This window comes from Durio zibethinus, chromosome 17 (genome assembly GCF_047325235.1).
Source record: "Durio zibethinus cultivar Kanyao isolate XHJ-2024 chromosome 17, ASM4732523v1, whole genome shotgun sequence".
Lineage (NCBI taxonomy): Eukaryota > Viridiplantae > Streptophyta > Magnoliopsida > Malvales > Malvaceae > Durio > Durio zibethinus.
The window spans coordinates 7,166,678-7,186,189 of record NC_143178.1 but is presented as its reverse complement, the minus strand read 5'-3'; the positions used below and the strand labels follow the sequence as shown (position 1 = coordinate 7,186,189).

At 33.0% G+C, this 19,512-nt stretch overlaps 1 protein-coding gene and 2 pseudogenes across 4 annotated transcripts; 1 reads left to right on the top strand and 2 right to left on the bottom strand.

Moving 5' to 3' along the window:
- Window positions 1–601: 601 nt before the first annotated feature.
- On the bottom strand, window positions 602–5,143 carry LOC111280793 (uncharacterized protein At3g49140-like; annotated as a pseudogene). The gene is made up of 11 exons (XR_016329146.1): window positions 4,979–5,143; window positions 4,798–4,888; window positions 4,304–4,523; window positions 3,972–4,074; window positions 3,824–3,891; window positions 3,286–3,453; window positions 3,038–3,165; window positions 2,431–2,772; window positions 1,721–1,873; window positions 1,237–1,331; window positions 602–1,059 (listed from the first exon to the last, which is right to left on the bottom strand). The product of XR_016329146.1 is annotated as an uncharacterized protein At3g49140-like (transcript).
- Window positions 5,144–6,279: 1,136 nt separating this feature from the next.
- Window positions 6,280–11,185, bottom strand: LOC111274296 (dnaJ protein ERDJ2A pseudogene; annotated as a pseudogene).
- Window positions 11,186–14,438: 3,253 nt separating this feature from the next.
- On the top strand, window positions 14,439–19,071 carry LOC111280775 (uncharacterized). 3 transcript variants are annotated; one of them, XM_022868257.2, is made up of 10 exons: window positions 14,450–14,987; window positions 15,236–15,330; window positions 15,434–15,513; window positions 16,114–16,155; window positions 16,280–16,407; window positions 16,561–16,741; window positions 17,173–17,351; window positions 17,756–17,962; window positions 18,042–18,391; window positions 18,936–19,071. In XM_022868257.2, the coding sequence occupies exons 1-9, from the start codon at window positions 14,572–14,574 to the stop codon at window positions 18,343–18,345; spliced, it is 1,632 nt and encodes a 543-aa protein (XP_022723992.2). In that variant the 5' UTR covers window positions 14,450–14,571; the 3' UTR covers window positions 18,346–18,391; window positions 18,936–19,071. The 3 variants fall into 3 exon arrangements, with proteins under 3 accessions (XP_022723982.2, XP_022723992.2, XP_089602494.1); XM_089746368.1 differs by lacking the exon at window positions 18,936–19,071 and adding an exon at window positions 18,685–18,757; XM_022868247.2 differs by lacking the exon at window positions 18,936–19,071 and having other exon boundaries at window positions 14,439–14,987; window positions 18,042–18,757.
- Window positions 19,072–19,512: the final 441 nt, after the last annotated feature.

Below are 19,512 nucleotides of genomic sequence, written 5' to 3'. Positions count from 1 at the left end.
CAGTTTCGAATAAATTGATCTGCAAAAAAAATAATAATAATAATTTTTCGTTGCCCTTTTATCTTTCCTTCTATTCTTTTATACCTTCTTGGTTTTCGGGCTTTTCTTCTTTAATCTCCCCTTCTTCCTTCTCCTATTTTCCCTCTTTATTTGGGTGCCCATCGAACCAGTCAACGTCATCTTTCTTTGGGCGCCCATCGAACCAGTCACCGTCATCGATGAAGCCAGTTTGTTGGCTGCAACCTATACCTTTTCCTTTCCTCCCGTCACACAACCTTTTGGCCACATTCAAATAACTTCCTTCTCACCTCTCTCTTTCAACAAGTATTTCTGACATCAACAAATCATCCGCAAAACAATGAAATAAATACACATACCAAACACATTTTCACAATTTTCATTTTTGAAAATAAATTTAATTTTCATTTTGTATACTAAACATGTTTTTTAATATTTAAAAATTAAAAATTAAAAACCTTTTTCAGAAAATAAAAATAAAAATAAAAACAAAAAATATTTTTATTAACCAATCGTATCATAAAGTTTTCTTTAAAACATAATAAACTCTGTAAGTTATTTCAAGCAGAGAAGTAAACTAATCTAACAAACAAATATTAAAAAATTTTATATAACATAAAAATTTTTGTTATCTAAATAAAGCAAGATGAATTTAAAAATGATTGAAGCCCAAAGTTTTAAGACTTTTAAATTGGACTTTCTGTTGATACACATTTTAGCTTGACCGCAGATTAAATGGCATTTCATCTAGGAAAAATGATTGGAAAAAAAAGAATACACCAATAATCATTGACGTAAGTACATATAAATTTCATGGCAGATTCATGCAAGGATTTTTCATTTTCTTTTCTGAGCCTGCCCTATACAACACCTTCGAGGAAGGGTAGAAGAAACCATCCAGAATTACGCTGGACACGATCCATTTGACGACTTTAATTAGCATTCATTTTGATGAGCCCGTTTGTTTTTTGTGGCTTTTGATTGGCTCCTTGGGAACAATAAGTCATTAAGTTGTCTCTCAGCACTGTACTCTGAAGTGGCCTGCAAAAGGGCAATTCAATTCAAACAAAGGAGGCGAGATTTATTTGTTGTGGAAACTTCATTTTAAGCACAGCTAGCATTTTGCACATCAATGGCGATCTTAAAAAAGATGAACAAGAAAAAAGTGGGGCATTCGATGTGGTAAAGGCAGAGGCAAAGGATATATAACTGACATACCCGGGCGTGAAATGCAAATCTCAAGGTTTGGATTTGGGTTCCACAGCAAACTCTCAAGTTAAACCCAAAGAATCTACACTGATAATAGCTACCTCCTACAATGAATTGCAAAGGAAATAATAAACATTTAAAATATCAATAAAAAGTAGTAACTAACATAAAAAATGATACCAAATATCAAAGACTAGACTGGTTTTGCATGATATAATCTTGCCTTCCAACTTAAATGGTGACGGACAGGTAATAGGGGTATATCAAGGCAATGGCTCTTTATAGTCCAGGTGCTCCAGGAGAGCCAAACTCTTTTTCTTTAAAAAAATAAACATGATAGACTAATATGTTTCAGAACCTTACACAATTTACACAACTTAGAGGCTTTGCAAAGTATAGTCAAATAGGGTGGCTATAGCTCAACATCCAGACAGCAGATTTTCACACACCCAATTGATTTCATAACCTTTATTTTCTTGTTTTCCATTTTTACCTTGACTTGGATACCCTTGCATCTCCAACAGAGTGATTTGAGCGCTTCTGTGGTCTTCTCTCCACCAGCTTTCAGGCGAGATATAATTTTGGCTGCTGAGTGTGCGATAGCATCAGGTTGAGCTTGGTTAAAGTCTTCTAATTCAACATCTGTCTGGACAAGCAAAAGAAATCAACTATTGTCCTGAAATCTTCTATGAAGAAAAAAGGCCAAAAAGAAAATTATAAAAAAAAAGAAAAAAAAAATTCTTACCCCTAATAGCAATAGCAAAGGCAGGTCAAAAAAAGCATCTGGTTTGTCACATGGTAGTTGAAAAAGGTGCTATGAAAATAAGAGGTTGCGTCCTAGAAAAACCTTTAATATTGCCAAAAGGTATTAGGCCTATACCGTCTCAACTAAAATTTTGTTGGCAAAATTCTAGGCCTAGCACTCAGTTATACATGGAATGGTCTTTCTATATTGTAATGATATCTAAGGAGACCTCTAGTTACAAAAGAATGTGTCTTAATTACAGCAACAAATAATGCATATCAATCAGCAACTTGATTTATTGTAGCGGAGAGCTAACCCAGTATTTAAGAGTCCATACCTGTGGATGATATCTCATGCAAGCAAATATATATACATATGCTATATATGCACACATTAATCAAACCAAATTTAAGGACAAAAGGGATGAAAACCAGTGAACATGAAAGCCTTTTACAAACCTGATGTCCATGTGCTGTAACTAGTTGAATTTTAATCATCTCCAGCTTGTAAAACAAAGATCCATTTATTAAGATTTCCTTTTTCTTTGATTCTTCTGATGTTGTAGAACTATCTCCCAACGACCCTAATTCATTTCTGTTACCATTAATTATGCCAACATCTTCTACTTTGTCTCCCACTACTTTCTCAACCTGAGTTGTATCAGAACTACATGACAGATTGGTAGACATATGCTTCTGAATTTCAGAATGTTCTTCAATGAAGGCAGGCCTTAGAAGGCCTTGGATAGCTAAACCATCTGAAGGTTGCTCCATCCAGTCTATAGGATCATCTGAAGCAACCTAAAAAACAGAAATAAAGATAAAAACAATTGGGAAAATGTTTGTTGAAACAAACAAAGCATCAAAGATATTTTCTTGTAACATATAGATGCTACCAGGGGGTATGGTACATAAAATGAAACTTAATACATGTTATTAAATGCTATATGGCCATAAACATGAATTTTTTTTTTTCTTTTGGATAACATGAATTTTATTTCTTGTCATCTTCCTAGCAGTCTTCCACATTGATTCGCCTCTAGTTTCAAACATACAATGTCATTACCTCAGTCAACTTTTTGGCAAAGTACATTGGATGGGAGGAACGCATAGTCTCCAATCTTGCCCATCTCCAAGTGTCCAATCAGAGTCATCTTGATCATCTTCAACTTCAAGAGCAGCAACCCAATCATCCTACAACAATAAATTAATATATGTAGTAGACAGGTTAGCGACAATATCTCGAATGTAAAGCTAAATTCATGCATAAGTAAAATTCGAAAGGAAAAGGGAGAAAAGGGGAAAAGGTCAAACCTCATCATAATCTACTTCAGCATCATCTTCCTCATCCTCATCTTCATCTTCATCTTCGATATCACTATCTTCATCCTCAATTTCCTTAATTTCAAAATCAACTTCTGATGGACCTGATAACTCGATTTCCTTCATGATTTCTGTAGCGTCAAAGCCTATAATGACTTGCTACATTATATGAACTATGTAAGCTTTCAGGAACACAGCAGTAAAAAAGAGGATGGTTAGTTGACCTTTTCTCACATGCAACTCTACCTAAAGATTATGATTCTTATAATAATTCAAATTTACCCAAAATGAAGCCCATTTTGGCAATTAGAATGATGTGTTCATTATCATGAACCAATAATATTAATACCATATGAAACACATATCTCAAGAAAATTTTACTTCTGAATGGGTTACATGGACAAACACGACTAAAGTCAATTTAGAAAAGTGAAAACTGCAAGGAAGATCTAAGCACCATATTGAGACGAGAATGCAGATGTTTCTGCGTATGTGAAAGTCATGCATTGGCAAGTTTGTCAGAAAGTACCACAATGTTATTTTCCGTAGTAGAACTTTGCAAAATATCTTCATCACTTTTCACTTGAAAGTATATACCTGCAAGGCATCAGAGCAAACTTCAATTTGATGAATGAGAATGTCAGCTCAAATCACAGAAATGAGAATAGTCAACTTACTTCCATGTCCATCGGTTACATAAGGCAAGTCTGGCCACATAATATTTTCTTGACTTTCATCATTAATCATTCCCGTAAACATAAGTGTTGCATTACTATTCACCTGAAAATGACCTACTGCAGTCAATATTAGCCAAACCAACTGGCTCAAAAGCGGGAATCAGAGGCTAGTTCATCTTCCAGAAATTTAACCCAACAAAAATGCATCAAACACGTATAATTTCCTTCTCTTCAAGAATAAGACACAAGAATACCAGATACAAACATATTAATTACACTAAAAGCCATTCCTCTAAAAGTTGGTTCTATAATCAACAATTAATGCAATATACCTCAATGATGGTCCTAGAGGTTTCTGCAACTGTAAGTGTAGCGTCATCGTTATTTTTAGACATCGCCTCACCAATCTCCTCAAAAGGATGGTAATGCGGCCTTCCATTCTGCTTGGCAGGATCGGATGCAGAATCTAAATACTCTGCTGTAGCTCGGATCTTATTCTTTATGAGAGTCCTCCCCGAAAGGGAAGCACTATGTAGTCTTTGAAATCTATTCCTGCATACAACTCTTAGTCCTTAACATTAGTAACCACTATTCTTAATTTCAGTTATCCCAAAAAAATAAAATTAGAATAAAAAACACTAATTTCTGTCCTTTTAGGTTTAGAATTTAATCAAATGATGATATTTTAGAGATAATGCGCCAGTCTACCATTTTATTTATTGACTAAAAAATGTGTTACTTGGGACAAAGTTTTAAAAATCAGAGCAAATAATGAAATTGCTTACAAGCACTTATTCAAAAAGGAAAATACAAATTAAACAAGTACCCAGTTACGTCGAAGCCGCCATGGCGAAACAGCGGGCGAGAAGTGACGTTGCAACTAGTAACCTCATCGTAGGTACACGTAGGACGATAATCTACTTCAACAGTACACACACAAGCAAAAAGGCTAAGTTTCTGTGTGGCTGCTGGGAAAATGCAAGAAAGTTGTAAAATAAAAACAAAACCTATCGAGTCATTCATTGCAGCTCATTTGAGTTGAGCTGCTTCATTAACTCAGTCAGCTTTTCAGAAGCCGTAAACAGCATAAAAAGTTAATGAATTTCGAAAAGGTAAAAGAGAAAGGAGATGGATAGTGGGGAAATTTGCACCGGCGGGAAATCGGACGGCCATAGCTGATTCAATTATCATCATTAAAAAAATATTAAAATTAGTTCGGTTGTTCGTAAATATGAGTGCGAGATCTTTGTGATACCCAGGCGTCCAGCCTCTTTGAAGAGCTAACGGGAGAAGATGAGGTAAAAGGGTGGAGTTCCTCTGTGGCAAATGAGATTTCCTATTTTCTGCAATCGTACACGTGGAGAAATATTAATGGATATAAATAACGTGATATGAGAAGAAAAAGACAAATAATCTCCAAGAAACGGAAACGGACAACGTGAAATCAGAAGAAAAGAAAAGAAGACAAACACATTGTCGGGCTCTCTTGGGTCTCAAACATTGTAATTTGTTGTCTCTTACGCCCTGAAACTCTCAAACCTGTAACCTCAGTTTCTCTCTTTTTGAATGATTGAGTTTGTTTGCCGGAATAGATAAGTTCAAGCATTTTTTTTTTAGCTTTTTCAAAGCAAGAAAATTGCTTTGTTAAGGCTAACTAAAGAATACTAAAAGTAACCAAAATTTCTTTGTGATTTGGGTTATGTCAGGAAGCCTTTCCAAGCAATATACTTCATCTAAATCCAATTCCCATCCCAAGTCTCCTTAAAAAAAATGTAACACAATTGAGATGGTTACTGAAATGATGTGGTAATAGGACACCTTAGCCTAGAAACCCGGTAGTCAAGTAATTTCAAATCTGAAAGCTCTTGCAGTTTTTGCTGTCCTTCTGGTCAATATGGATATAAAGTAGTGCATCAAATAATTTTCCTCTTTACATCTTCTATTGACCTAATATGATAATGAGTTCAATTTTAGGTACTAGTTAATTATACATCTACATTATTTTGTTATTTCTGAAAATTTAAGTAATTTAGGTCATTTAAATATGTTATGCATCTAAAATTGAACAGAATCCCGGCATGAGGAAATTACATTGTTAGCCATTTGAAATGAAAAACTATACCCATACGTCCATAGTATCAAAACTATGAATCTCTGCCGATTGAAGAGCAACTATTGATAATATGTATCCTTGTAATGGTCGTTAAGTTATTCGCTAATTTTAAAAACGCAGAAAAAGAAAAAAGAAAAAAGAAAAGGGAGGGGAGGGGAGGCCCATTCTTCTAAATGATAAATGGAATTATTTGCTTCATTCCTCATCTGTGCCTGAACCTTCAGAGCTTGAGCGTTTCTTACGCACTGTGCCATTAGCCGCAGGGCCCTTCTTTTTTGTATCTTTCTCATCGTCCTCATCTGCACTGTACTCACTCCCTTAATCATCATACTCCTCTTCCTCTTCAACTCCGTCCTCCACAAGAGATCCTTCTTCGGCTAAATGACCACCACGGGAGTCAGCTCGAGTTATTTTGAGAATTTTAACCTTCAAGTTTGTCTTTTTATCACAACCCATTCAGGAGTCACACAAATGTTAGGAAAATGGGGTTCAGTTCCATGTAAGTGATTTTGGATCAAGTAAAGATCATGGGCCTTGATTTTTTATTTTACACAGAGCCATAGCTACTTAATAAAAAAGAGGTTGGATTGCTTTAGGTGTGTGTCGAAAACCAAACAGAAAAAGAAAAAAAATCAAGAAAAGCAGAAAGAGAAAAAAAAGAAGGTAGAGTTGGTTAACCGGAAGTCGATCCGTTGTCCGATTGAGTTAGAACCTTGTCAGGAGATTTATGATTCAGAGTTCTACATTCTGAACGGTGAAGATCGGGTTTGAAGCCCTCTAGGAACAAATCCATGGTGTATTTGTTGAGTCACTTATTTGGTGAGATTTCTCCAATTGTTTCTCTAGTTGTTGATTAGCTCTAGTTTTAGCTAGAGAAGAACTTTGTATAACTATTATTTGATAGTGAAGATTTTTCTGGTGACCCGTGATTTTTTTCCTCTACACTAGAGGGTTTTCCACGTAAATCTTGGTGTGCTTTATTTTTTCTGCGTATTTGATTATTGATGCTGTCTATTGCTTCTATATTGTTGTGATTATTGCTTCAGGCGCAACAAGTGGTATCAGAGCGAGGGTTATTTTGAGACATCGATACAGAAGTAACCCATGATAGAAGTAAATTCTGTTTGAGATCATGGAGGGTGATACAGGTTTCATGATAAAATTGACAGCATCGAATTATTCAATTTGGAAGCCTACGATAGAGGATCATCTATACTGTAAAGATTTGTATGAGCCAGTATTGGGTGATTCGGCTAAACCAGCAGATATGAAAGATGAAAACTAAAAGAAGCTAGGTAGAAAGACGCTGGCTACAATCAGAAAATGAATTGATATCAGCATGTTCCATCATGTAGCGCAGGAGTCAGATGCTCACATTGTTTGAGAAAAATTGGCAGCATTGTATGAGAGAAAAATAGGTATGAATAAAGTTATGCTTGTTAAAAAAATTGTAACTTTACAGTACAGGGATGGACGATCTGTTACAGAGCACTTGAGTGATTTTCAAGATATATTTAATCGAATGACTACTATGGAGCTTAAGATAGATAATGAAATGAAGGCGTTATTTCTTTTGGGTTCATTGTCAGACAGCTAGAATACTCTAGTTATGACTGTTCTTAATTCAGCTCCTGATTATAAGGTAACATTGGAGATGATAAAGGACAGTATGCTTAATGAAGAAGCAAGACGAAAAGATGTAGACCTTGAGAATCAAGCTCTAGTCACAGAGAACAGGGGTAGAAACATCGACAGATGTCAGGACTCAAAAGGTCGTAGTAAGTCTAAACATAGATCCAAGTCTAGAGGTAAAGTGAAGTGTTTCCATTGTGGTAAGGTGGGTCATATAAAACGAAACTGTAAAATCTTAAAGTAAGAGCGAAAAGATGAAAAAGGCAAGAGTTCAGATGATGGCAATGTTGCAGCAGTGAATTCAGATAGTGATTCAGTTACTTTGATTTGTACACATGGTGATTGTAATCATGTTAATGATTCCGACATTGAGTGGATAGTTGACACAGGAGCGGCATATCATTGTGTTCCTAAGAGAGAGTTATTTACAACTTACAAAGCAGGAGACTTTGGTTGTACTAAGATGGAAAACAAGAGTGTGTCACAGATTGTTGGGATTGATAATATTATTGTACAAACTAGTACATGCTGCATGTTGATTTTGAGGGATGTCAGACACATTTCAGATATTAAAATAAACTTGCTTGCTATTAATGTCCTTGATAAGGAGGGATATGAAAGTCGATAAAAGAATGAACAATGAAAGCTTCTCAAAGGATCTATGATAGTTGCAAGGAGAAAACTATGCTGCACAATGTATAAGACATGGATGCAATTGAACGGTAACTAGGTAAATACCGTTGAAAATGATGCTTCAGCAAACTTGTGGCACAGGAGGCTGGCACACATGAGTGAAAAAAGGTTACAGGTTTTGGCAAGGCAGTCTCTCATTTTCTTGACCAAAAGTATGTCTCTCGATTCATGTGATTATTGTTTGTTTGGTAAGCATCATAGAGTTTCTTTTCGTAAAAGTTTTCAGAGAAAAGAAAATATATTGAAATTAATTTATTCTGACGTATGTGGTCCCATTGAGGTTGAGTCATTAGGTGGTAACAGATATTTTGTTACTTTTATTTATGATGCTTCATGTAAGACTTGGGTGTATATGTTGAAATACAAAAGTCAGGTATTGCAGTATTTTTAAAAATTTCATGTCATGGTTGAGAGGATGACAGGGTTACCCTTGAAGTGTATTCGAACTGATAATGGTGGGGAATACACATCTAAAGACTTTGAAGAGTATTGCTCAAAGCATGAGATCAGGCATGAAAAGACAGAACCTGGAACACCGTAGCATAATGGTATAACTGAAAGAATGAATCACACCATTGTGAAAAAAGTCATATGTATGTTGAGGATGGCAAAATTACTAAAGCCATTCTAGGGTGAAGCAGTCAACACAGCTTGTTATTTACTTAACAGGTCACCATCAGTTCCTTTGAGCTTTGACATTCCAGAAAGAGTATGGACAGGAAAAGATACTTGATACTCTCACTTAAAAGTTTTTGGGTGTAAAACATTCATGCATGTACCGAAAGAACAGAGATCAAAGCTTGACAGTAAAGCTACACAGTGTGTGTTTGTAAGATATGATGATGAAAATTTTGGCTACAGGATATGGGATCCAGTAAAGAGAAAGACAGTCAAAAGCAGGGATGTGGTCTTTCATGAAAAAAAAACCATAGCAGACTTTGAAAAAAATGAGAAGACTACACAGGTTACTGTTGAGTGTGATGCTTCAACACCGACAGGGATTTCACAGGAAATAGCCACAGATGGTGAAAATGAGCAAGAAACAGAACTTGGGGATATGAATGAGCCAGCTACAATTGGTGATGAACCAGATGCTATTAGTTTTGAGCATGGGGAGTAATCCTCTCTACCTGAGAGTGTTGAGCAGGGAGAACTACCTTCGACATCAAGTGATGTAAAATCTCAGCCCAAGAGATCTACTAGAGAGCGCAGGCCATCTACCAGGTATCCAAGTTCAGATTTTATTTTAGTTACCAGTGAAAGAGAGCCAGAAAGCTTTTAAGATGTACAGGCTACTCCGGATAGAGAGCACTGGTTAAAAGCAATGAAAAAAGAGATGAAGTCATTGTGAAAGAATGATACTTATGATCTTGTTAAACTTTCCAAGGAAAAGCTTGAGCTTTGTAGTAACTTGATCGAAATGAGTTTCCTGGCCAAGGTAAGTTCTAAATGAAACTGCTATGGTGATGAATCTCCTCCTAATGGGGCTGGAGGGGGAGATTGTTAGGAAAATGGGGTTCAGTCCCATGTAAGTGGTTTTGGACCAAGTAAAGGTCATGGGCCTTGATCTTTTATTTTACACAGAGCCTTAGCTACTTAATAAAAAAGAGGTGGGGTTGTTTTAGGTGTGTGTCGAAAACCAAGCAGAGAAAGAAAAAAAGCCAGGAAAAGCAGAGAGAGAAAAAAGAGAAGAGAGAGTTGGTTAAACAGAAGTCGATCCGTGATCCGATTAAGTTAGAACCTTGTCAGGAGGTTTATGATTCAGAGTTCTACATTCTGAACTGTGAAGATCGGGTTTGAAGCTCTCTAGGAACAAATCCAGGGTGTATTTGTTGAGTCACTTATTTTGTGAGATTTTTTCAATTATTTCTCTAGTTGTTGATTAGCTCTAGTTTTAGCTAGAGAAGAACTTTGTATAACTATTATTTGATAGTGAAGATTTTTTTGGTGGCCCGTGGTTTTTTCTCTCTACACTGGAGAGTTTTCCACGTAAATCTTGGTGTGCTTTATTTTTCTTGCGTATTTAATTATTGATTGTTGTCTATTGTTTCTGTATTGTTGTGATTATTGCTTCAGGCGCAACAACAAACAGTAACATGTCAAGTTGTAATTCCCTTCCATTGGGGCTGGGAATTTGCCCATCACCAATCTAGAGCCACCTCGCACCTTCTCTACAGCTTTTTTAACTGCTTCACTTGTCTCCTTAACACTTGCTCCTGAAACCTCCATTTTCTCCTGTATTGTTTTCGAAGCAGCAGTTATTGCTGCAGCAGCTTCATCCATGAAGCTCACCTATTGCGAAAACCACACATTGTTTGATACAGCATCCGCAAGCATAAACCAGAAACTTTCTTCTTTGTGGAATGGGGAATAGAGGGCATGGGGAAGAGCACCTATCAGGCCATTGCCACGCTTGAATGTTATCCAAGCTTGAACTGTCACAATGTCCCCCTCTTGTATACCCTCTTCACCCTCAGTCTCACATGTAATGTCAACTGTTATGGAAGGCATCATTTCCAATACCATTTCGACATCTTGTACTTCGGCAGGAGAAAATCCAGCTGCTTGAGTTAGAAGTTCAGCACAATCCTCCAGTCATGTCTCGAAGTTCTTGAAACGTTCTCACCTTCTGCAATGGAGAATAAAAAAACTCTTAACCGTGAGATCAAATGGAATTAACTAAAAGTAAATAGGGGTTTAAGAAAAATAAAACCTCAAAGGAACTCTCTCTATTTTGTTCGAACAGATACTCCCAGTTTAAGGAAAGAAGTGGCATAGTTCATTTGAAGCTCCCAAAATGAGCAGTATCTTCCTACATATTTATCTTCCTATATATTTATCATTTTGCACCGGTCAAAACCTGGTTTTTGAGGGACATGTAGATAGGTTTCTCTAAGTAATCCAAGTGATACAAGACAAGAATGTTTCCTCTGTAGTTTGTACTGTAAACCAAAGTAGGATTCATATCAAGAAGGAAACTTAGATCTAGAAGATTTTATCAAAATTTTGGGCTATATACCCAAGTCCAACATGTATTTAATAGCTCAACCATAGAGAAAAAAGACTGCACCAAAGCTCATTACATAAAATTTCCTACATAGACTATCATGGAGATCTAGCTCCTATATTGACAGCTAGAAGGTGAAATGTTAAACAGTAGCATTCTTGATAACATTTGATTACTATCTTCATGCCCCTACCAACTATCTTCATGGCCAAAACAAAAAATCAACTAAAACCAATCCCAAAGATCACGAGAGTAGTGCCTTAGATAAGAACTCCTTGCATCAGACACGACAACCGACTTCCAGGAGCGAGAGACTTTTGATTACTTTTCGTTAAAATTAAAAAATAAGTTATATTATAAACTTATAATATTTTAATCTTTTTTAGTTGGTCTTTTTTAATGGAAATAAATTATCATTTCGTGTTTCTTCCTTTATTTTTTCTTCTTTTAAGTAAAAAAAAAATGGATTTATATATAGACCAAAAAAAAAAAGGAAAGATTTATTTCTAACTAACTTACCTCAAGTTTTCATGTTATCAAATAAATGAAAAAATGGCCAAAAAATAAATGCCCAAAAATAACATATTAAAATTCATTGCCAGCCAAAGAAAATAAATATTTTATGTTATCTTAAGTTACAATCATACTCAATTGATACATTATAATCAAAATTTTCACTAAATAATCAATTAACAAACTATAATATAACTAAATAATCAAACTTATATACAATGAAACTTAGACTTAAAATTTTATAATTTTAAAATCCCTTCTTGCTACTGAGTTAAAGCCTCATTGACATAAATATTTTATTGTAAAAAAAGTTAAAGAGTGATTTGTATTAAAACTATATAATTTCTGTCAAATTTATGCATAAAAATAAAAATTTGTAATTAAATATTCAAATTTAAATTTTACTAAACACATTGTTTCATTGAGTAATACTAATCAAAATATTGGCCACGACTAATGTGTCATGTTATTTTATTTTATTTTTAAATTTTAAAAAATTTATTTGTAAATAAAAAATGAATAATATTTTTAGAATTTTAATTTAAAAAATAAAAAAATCATAAATTCTTTTTAAAAAACAATTTTGTGTTAAATTTTTTATCTTTGGAAAAAGTAAAAAATATGTTTTTTCTTTAATTTTTATTTTTGAAGACTAAAAAAAGAAAAAAAAAAACTAAAAAAGAAAAAGAATAGAAAAGAGAAAGAATGACAAAAAAAGCTAGATTAACATCGATCTGCCTATAAGTAGGCCAAATACGCCATTGACTGACCGTTTTCCACCCTTTCTCTCTTTTCTCTCTTTTATTAAATTAAAAAAAAAAGATTGATATGGTATTTGTTGGTCTTATGATTTTATTTGCATTTTTAGGTCATGTCAACTTGATGTTAAGAACTTAGGTATCAAATTATTCATTAATCTAAAAAAATTAAATTTATATTTGATGTATCTTAATATATAGATATTATATTATTAGTGAATAATATAATAATACCGTGAAAAAATAATTTTAAAATTTTAAAATCATTAAAATAAATATAATTATTTTTTTATAAAATATCATTATATGATTTATTGATAATGTATAAATATAAATTTAAAAATTAAATACTACTATTTGCTACAAAAGGGTCCATTTCTGCTCAGTACAAAAAAACATAAAGACTATTTTGCCTTTAAAAAGGGTAAATATAAATTAAAAAAATTTTCAAATGTTATTTTTGAATTTCGATAGTATTAAAATTCTCCAAACGCTACACCAAGCAAATGCTAAACATTTGAAGTTCCCAATGCATTCCTGTAATAAAAAAAAAGGTTAAATATAAAAACTTCCTATTAATTATATATTTTAATCAGTTGGGTACTTAAATATATAAAATTTTTAATTTGATACTCTAATTTTTATTTTATCATCTATTTTGATACTTAAAATTAATATTTATAATTAATTTACTAATGTGATATAAATATTTAATAAAATATTAGCACATTTTAAAAAATTTAATGCACACCATATTATTAATTGACACATTCACATTAAAAGAAAATTTTTTTAAAAATTTACAAAAGTTCAAAAAATATTTTAAAAAATAAAATATTTGTAAAAAATTATAAAAAAAACTAAAATATTTAAAAATTTCAAAAAATATGAAAACTGAAAAAATTCAAAAAATCTCAAAATTTTAATAAAAATCCAAAAAATTAAAAAACTTTATGAAAAATTCCTAAAAAATAAAATTTTAATAAAAATAAAATTTTCTTAAATTAATTGAAAGTAAAAAATTTTAAAACTTTTTTGAAAAAATATAAAAATTTTTTAAAACTTGTAATTTTTTTTAAAATTTTGAAAAAAAAATTTAATCTTACAATTTTAATTTTTATATCTTTTATGAATTTCTCAAAAATTTTTATATTTTTGGATTTTTATTAAATTTTTAAGTTTTTTATTTTTCAAAAATTTTTTTAGAATATTTTAAAATTTTAAAATTTTTTAATTTTCACAACTTTTGAAAATTTTTGTGTATTTTTTATAAATTTTTTAGATTTAAAAAAAATTATTTTTTAATTTTCAATTTTTTTAAAATTTTGTGATTTTTAATAAAATTTTTAATTTTTTTGAATTTTTTGGATTTTTTATTAAAATTTTGATATTTTTTAAGTTTTCATAATTTTTTTAAATTTTATAATTTTAAAAATATTTCTTCTTTTTAATTTTTTTTATAATTTTTAAAATATTTTAGATTTTCTTAAAACTTTTTAAAATTTTGAAAATTTATGTAATACTGACATGATAATTAACGGTGTGACATTAACTAAATTTTTTATGTATATGAATATCTTATTAGATATTTATATCATATTAATAAATTAATTAATGATATTAATAAAAGATATCAAAATAAATTATAAAATAAAAATTTTAATATCAATATGATAATTTTATATATTTAAATACTAAATTGACAAAAAAAATGTCTAACATAGAAGCATTTTTATATTTAAACCTAATAAAAATCCCTGTGCAATATCCTTCATTCTCGCTCTCTCTCACTCTCTCGTCTCAACAAGGTCCAAGGGGCGCTCTTATTTATCTCTTTGAACCAGACCGAGCCAATCGACGAACAACCGCCAGCGAGACAGAAGCATGGCCCCACCAACGGACCACCAGCACCATCAACTCCACCGCAACCTCACCAACTTCCTCCACACAACCACCACGTCTATCTTCTCTCTCCTCCCCACTACCAAAACGACACCGAACCTTCCATCTTCCAAAATATCCACTCCTTTCCTATTTGCGGACTCGCCCTTCCGCCTCACTCCTTCGCCCTTCGAGTCAACTCAGCCCGACTCCGTCTCTTCTAAATCCACAATCAAGGGCGTGTCTTCGGCCGAGTCAAGCTCCGGCTTCCCATCAACGGTCAGGATTGCTGGACTTACTTCCTGTGGAAAGAGCGGTGGCCCCGCCTTCGTCGGCCAAGTCTTTAGCATGTGTGATCTTTCCGGGACTGGTCTTATGGCTGTTTCAACTCACTTCGATATTCCCTTTATTTCTAAGAGGTCTTTACTTTAATTAATCTGTTTCATTTCCTTTTTTTTTTTAATATTAGCTTTGCAATTGATAGAATTTGATAAATTATCTCAGAAATAGTTCATTTTTTGGCTCAATAGAACAGTTTTTTAACGAATTGTTTGAATTTCGGATGTTATTTTGTAAATGTAAGCCGTTGTTAAGTACGGTAAATGCACATAAGAGAGTTTTTTTGTTTTGCATAAATTTAATGCATTTTATCTCTATTGATGTATAGAACACCGGAGTGGCTTAAGAAGATATTTGCTAACATTACTAAGAGTGAGAGGAATGGCCCTGTTTTTCGTTTTTTCATGGATTTAGGTGATGCAGGTACCGTTTTTTTGGCTCTGAGCTTAGTTTTTATTAATCAATTTAGTCAAGCTGCTTTTGGTTGGAAAGAACTTGCAATCTGACATAATGTATTTTGTTTTAGTTTCTTATGTCAAACACCTTAATATTCCGAGTGGGGTGGTAGGCGCTTGTCGTCTTGATTTGGCATATGAACATTTCAAGGTAAAGTTAAAATTTTTTCAACTGGAGCCCTCTTCATGTCTATTGGATGTGAATTGTTGCTGGATTACTACATAAGTACTTTAACAGTATGGATATCAAGCTTCTAATCATGTTACTTGTTACGGTCTGCAAAACATTCTTCCTACTTTTCATTATATTAAACATGCTGGAGGACGTTATAAATCATATATATGCTATTTCTATAGCCTTCTCTACAACATATTGATGTTGCAAGAACCATTCTTCTTCTGATTTCTCCTGTTGTTCCTTGTTATATATGATGCTTGAAAGTTACTGTATGTGAAATAAGAATATCCTGGTCTATGAATGATCTTGTGGGAAATTGAAAAAGATTTTACACTTAATGAAGTGTATATAGGGAATATAATTTATATAGTCAACTTGAATGGTTTGAATATGCTTTGGTTGATTGGAGTAACTTATCTTTCTCCACGAGTATTGTATTATATAATGTATGACTTCCCTATTGTGCTGTATCTGCTAACCAAAATTTTTACTTACTGCACTTGTTTGTGAATTTACATTTTATGGAGTTGTTCCACATGCTAATTGTAACTTTCATCATGATACTCTCTGCAGGAAAAGCCTCACTTATTTCAGTTTGTTCCAAATGAGAAACAGGTACCATCAAATTGTTAGCATTTATTATATTAAAATTGTTCTTATTCTTCTCAATCAATTAGTTCTTATGGTATGTTCACATTTTCTTTTAAGGAGAAAACGTTTACTTTTACTGCTCTCACAGGTAAAGGCAGCCAACAAGCTTCTTAAGACCATCCCACAAAATGGTGAAAGGAAAAAGGTTGATGGTGTTCCTGTTTTTGGTGCTCAAAACTTGGATATTGCAATAGCTACTACAGATGGGATTAAGTGGTGTGTTCTCCAGTTTTTCCTTTTATTAATTGAAGGAGTTTTGTATATTTTTATTCAATAGAATTCCCATCTTCTTCTCATCTGGGAACACAAAAAGCTTTAAGTTTTGTTAGTCTATATGATGCTTGTGTAGCTCACTGTTTCTTCCATCAGGTATACTCCGTACTTCTTTGATAAAAACATACTGGATAATATTCTCGAAGAGTCTGTTGATCAGCATTTCCATGCTTTAATTCAAACTCGGCACATGCAACGCCGACGTGATGTAACTGATGATAACTTGGCAGCTGAAGTGATTGAAGAAATTGGAGATAGCATGTGGGAGCCTCCAGAGGTACAGATTTCTTACTCCTTAAGTTTTGCATTATATTGAAAGTTAAAAAGCAGTAATTGAAGCAAACTGAATACGAAATATTTCAAGTGTTATGGATTTTAGAGACCTTGTGGGATAGGTGAGATAATGAAATGTTTCTGGTGTTATCATTCTCTTTTTACCCTATGTTCAAATTCTGGAGCCTTGTGAGAAAAAGACGGAGCCTTTGTAGGATTTAGAGTAGTATTTGCGAAAATCTTGTGGGACTCTCTGTCCTTGTTTTTTTTACTTGTCAAAGAATCCATACCTTGTTAGCATAGCTTAAGGACAATCAAAATAGACTTTCAGGAGAGATAGGAGACTATGTTGGATGCACCTTGTCTTATTTTTGTTCTTAACGGTAAAAGTGTGGTTATTATTTGTTTAACTGCTGTGATGTCCTTATCTCATAGGTTCAAGAAGTTTTGGATGAGATTGGCCATACTGCCATACCTTTGAGTGTTATTTCAAAGGCTGCTGAGATTCAGCTTCTCTATGCTGTTGACAAAGTACTCCTGGGTAATAGGTGGTTACGAAAAGCCACTGGCATTCAACCAAAATTTCCTTATATGGTTGATTCATTTGAGAGAAGGTAAACCATATATCCTTTCCACTTTCATTGTCATGCATTGATGTTAAACATTTACAACAGTGATGTATGTTTGCCTTAACTTCTTGAACCAAAAAGTTTCATTAAAAATAGAATGTCTTTACAGTTTGCCAAATTAACCTGTCATGTACCTTGTTGAGGTTTCTGAATGGTTAAATAGAGTTGACTTTTCACAAAGCATTTCACTATTTGCAATCTTTCATTTGCTCAGCAATTGGAAACAGCTCTTATATTCCATTTCTTGATTAATAAACTTGTTCTCTTAAGTACATCAGAATGAGGTGGTTAATCATTTTATTTTCATTTTTTTAATGTTGAAATGTCAAAAATACATTGGAGCCAGATCTTATTGTTGCTGGTTTAATGCAATGTTTACACTGTTGCAGGAGTGCTGCTTCTTTTCTTAGAGCCTCTGAGTCAGCCAGATGCCTTTCTAACCCTGGAACAGATAGCAGCACTTCAGAGCTCAAATCAGTCAATGATGTGAAAGCTGACAATGGACAGAGACAAGATTTCAGGTTTCCTTTTGGAGATTGGTTTAATCATCCATGGTTGAAACAAGAGGAGAAACCTAAACAGAGATCAGATGCAAGGTACCACCATAATGATTGTTCATATAAATGTCTTCATTATTTCATTCTTACCTTTTAAACTGATCTTTTGTTCTGTCAGAATGGAACGCTCATCAAAGGAATGGGAAAGGCAAAACTTTCAAGCTAACCCATTTCTTCCAAAGATTACAATGGTTGGTATCTCAACAGGAGATGGACAGATGAGCAAATCTAGTTTGAAGAAGACTATGGAAGATCTAACAAGGGAGTTGGAGAGGACAGATCAGGAAAATGGCACTGGTAGTGACATTAATGAGTTAAAAATTGAAGATAGAGATCCACTATTTGTTGCAAATGTGGGTGATTACTATTCAGGCTTGGCAAAGACTAGTTCGGCACGATGGATTCGAGGAGGAAACAACTGAAAAAGCCTCGATGATGCTTAGTTGGCGTGAATTTATTTACTAACAGGTAAAATTGTAAAGTTAGCAATGTTTTTTTTTTTTTTTTTTGACATATCTCCCTCCAAGTCGAAGAAGCTAGATGTGCCATGTTGCATTCACATAAGGCTATATGTAAAGAAATAAGTTAAAGTGGTCTTTGTGATCAGTTGATTGAGCATATAGCATCCGTTTGGCTGGTAGTAATTTTGAAAATCGATTCCTTGTATAACAGAATAACCATTATTAGCTTTTCCTTCCAGTTTTACCTTCAGCCTGCAATGTAAAATAGGTGAAAAGTCGTGATTTTGTTGTGATTTGCAGGAAACTCTCATGTAATGCTTGGTGAGCCGTTTGTATTTTGTTAATTATGGAAATGCATCTTTTCATTTCGAAATCGTTTCTCTACAAAAATTGTATTTAGGTAAGACGTGCATTTTCCGTGAATGCGTAGTAAATCAAAATTACTCAATCTGAAGCCTGTCTGCATTTCTTTTTTTTTTTTTTTTACCATATTGAAAATTTTTTAGCAAATTAATGCACTCAACGGCTGATTTATCCCTATTGCTTGTCAGATAAACCCAAGTACCCAAGCAGCAATTGCAAGGAAAACTATTTGCCCAAAAATGTTTGAGGGTAAACTGACTAAGAAATTGCGAAATCCGAGGCAGATATCTATGTTTCACCAGAGCATACATGACGAGGGACAACAAACAATTGCAACCACCACCCAATAAAAAAAAACAAAAAAAGCCCACAAAGCCAGGACCTAGGGCTCTGGTTTACGAAAATATTTTTTGTTTTAATTTTTAATTTTTAATTTTTGTTTTTTACAAATTTATTTGGTAAATAAAAATAAAAATTAGTTTTTAGAAATGCAAAAATAAGAAAATAAATAAAATATTTAATGATATTATTATTAATGGCATCTAATTATAATATAATATATATTAATTAATTATAACATTAAAAAATATTTAAATATGATAACTTAAAAAAAATAAAAAAGATAACGAATATTCCTTGTTTTTATAATGAAAACATTTTTTTTTGGTTTTATATTTCAATCTATTTTCATTTTATTTTTTAAAAATTTGTTTTCATTTTTAATTATCAATCACGTTTATATTCATATTTTTTATTTTTCAAAAA

Coding starts and splice junctions, on each gene's coding strand:
- LOC111280775 (XM_022868257.2), top strand. CDS start 14,572: ATGGCCCCACCAACGGACCACCAGCACCATCAACTCCACCGCAACCTC. Junction 15,514..16,113: donor TGGCATATGAACATTTCAAG/GTAAAGTTAAAA, acceptor TACTCTCTGCAG/GAAAAGCCTCACTTATTTCA. Junction 16,156..16,279: donor TTGTTCCAAATGAGAAACAG/GTACCATCAAAT, acceptor CTGCTCTCACAG/GTAAAGGCAGCCAACAAGCT.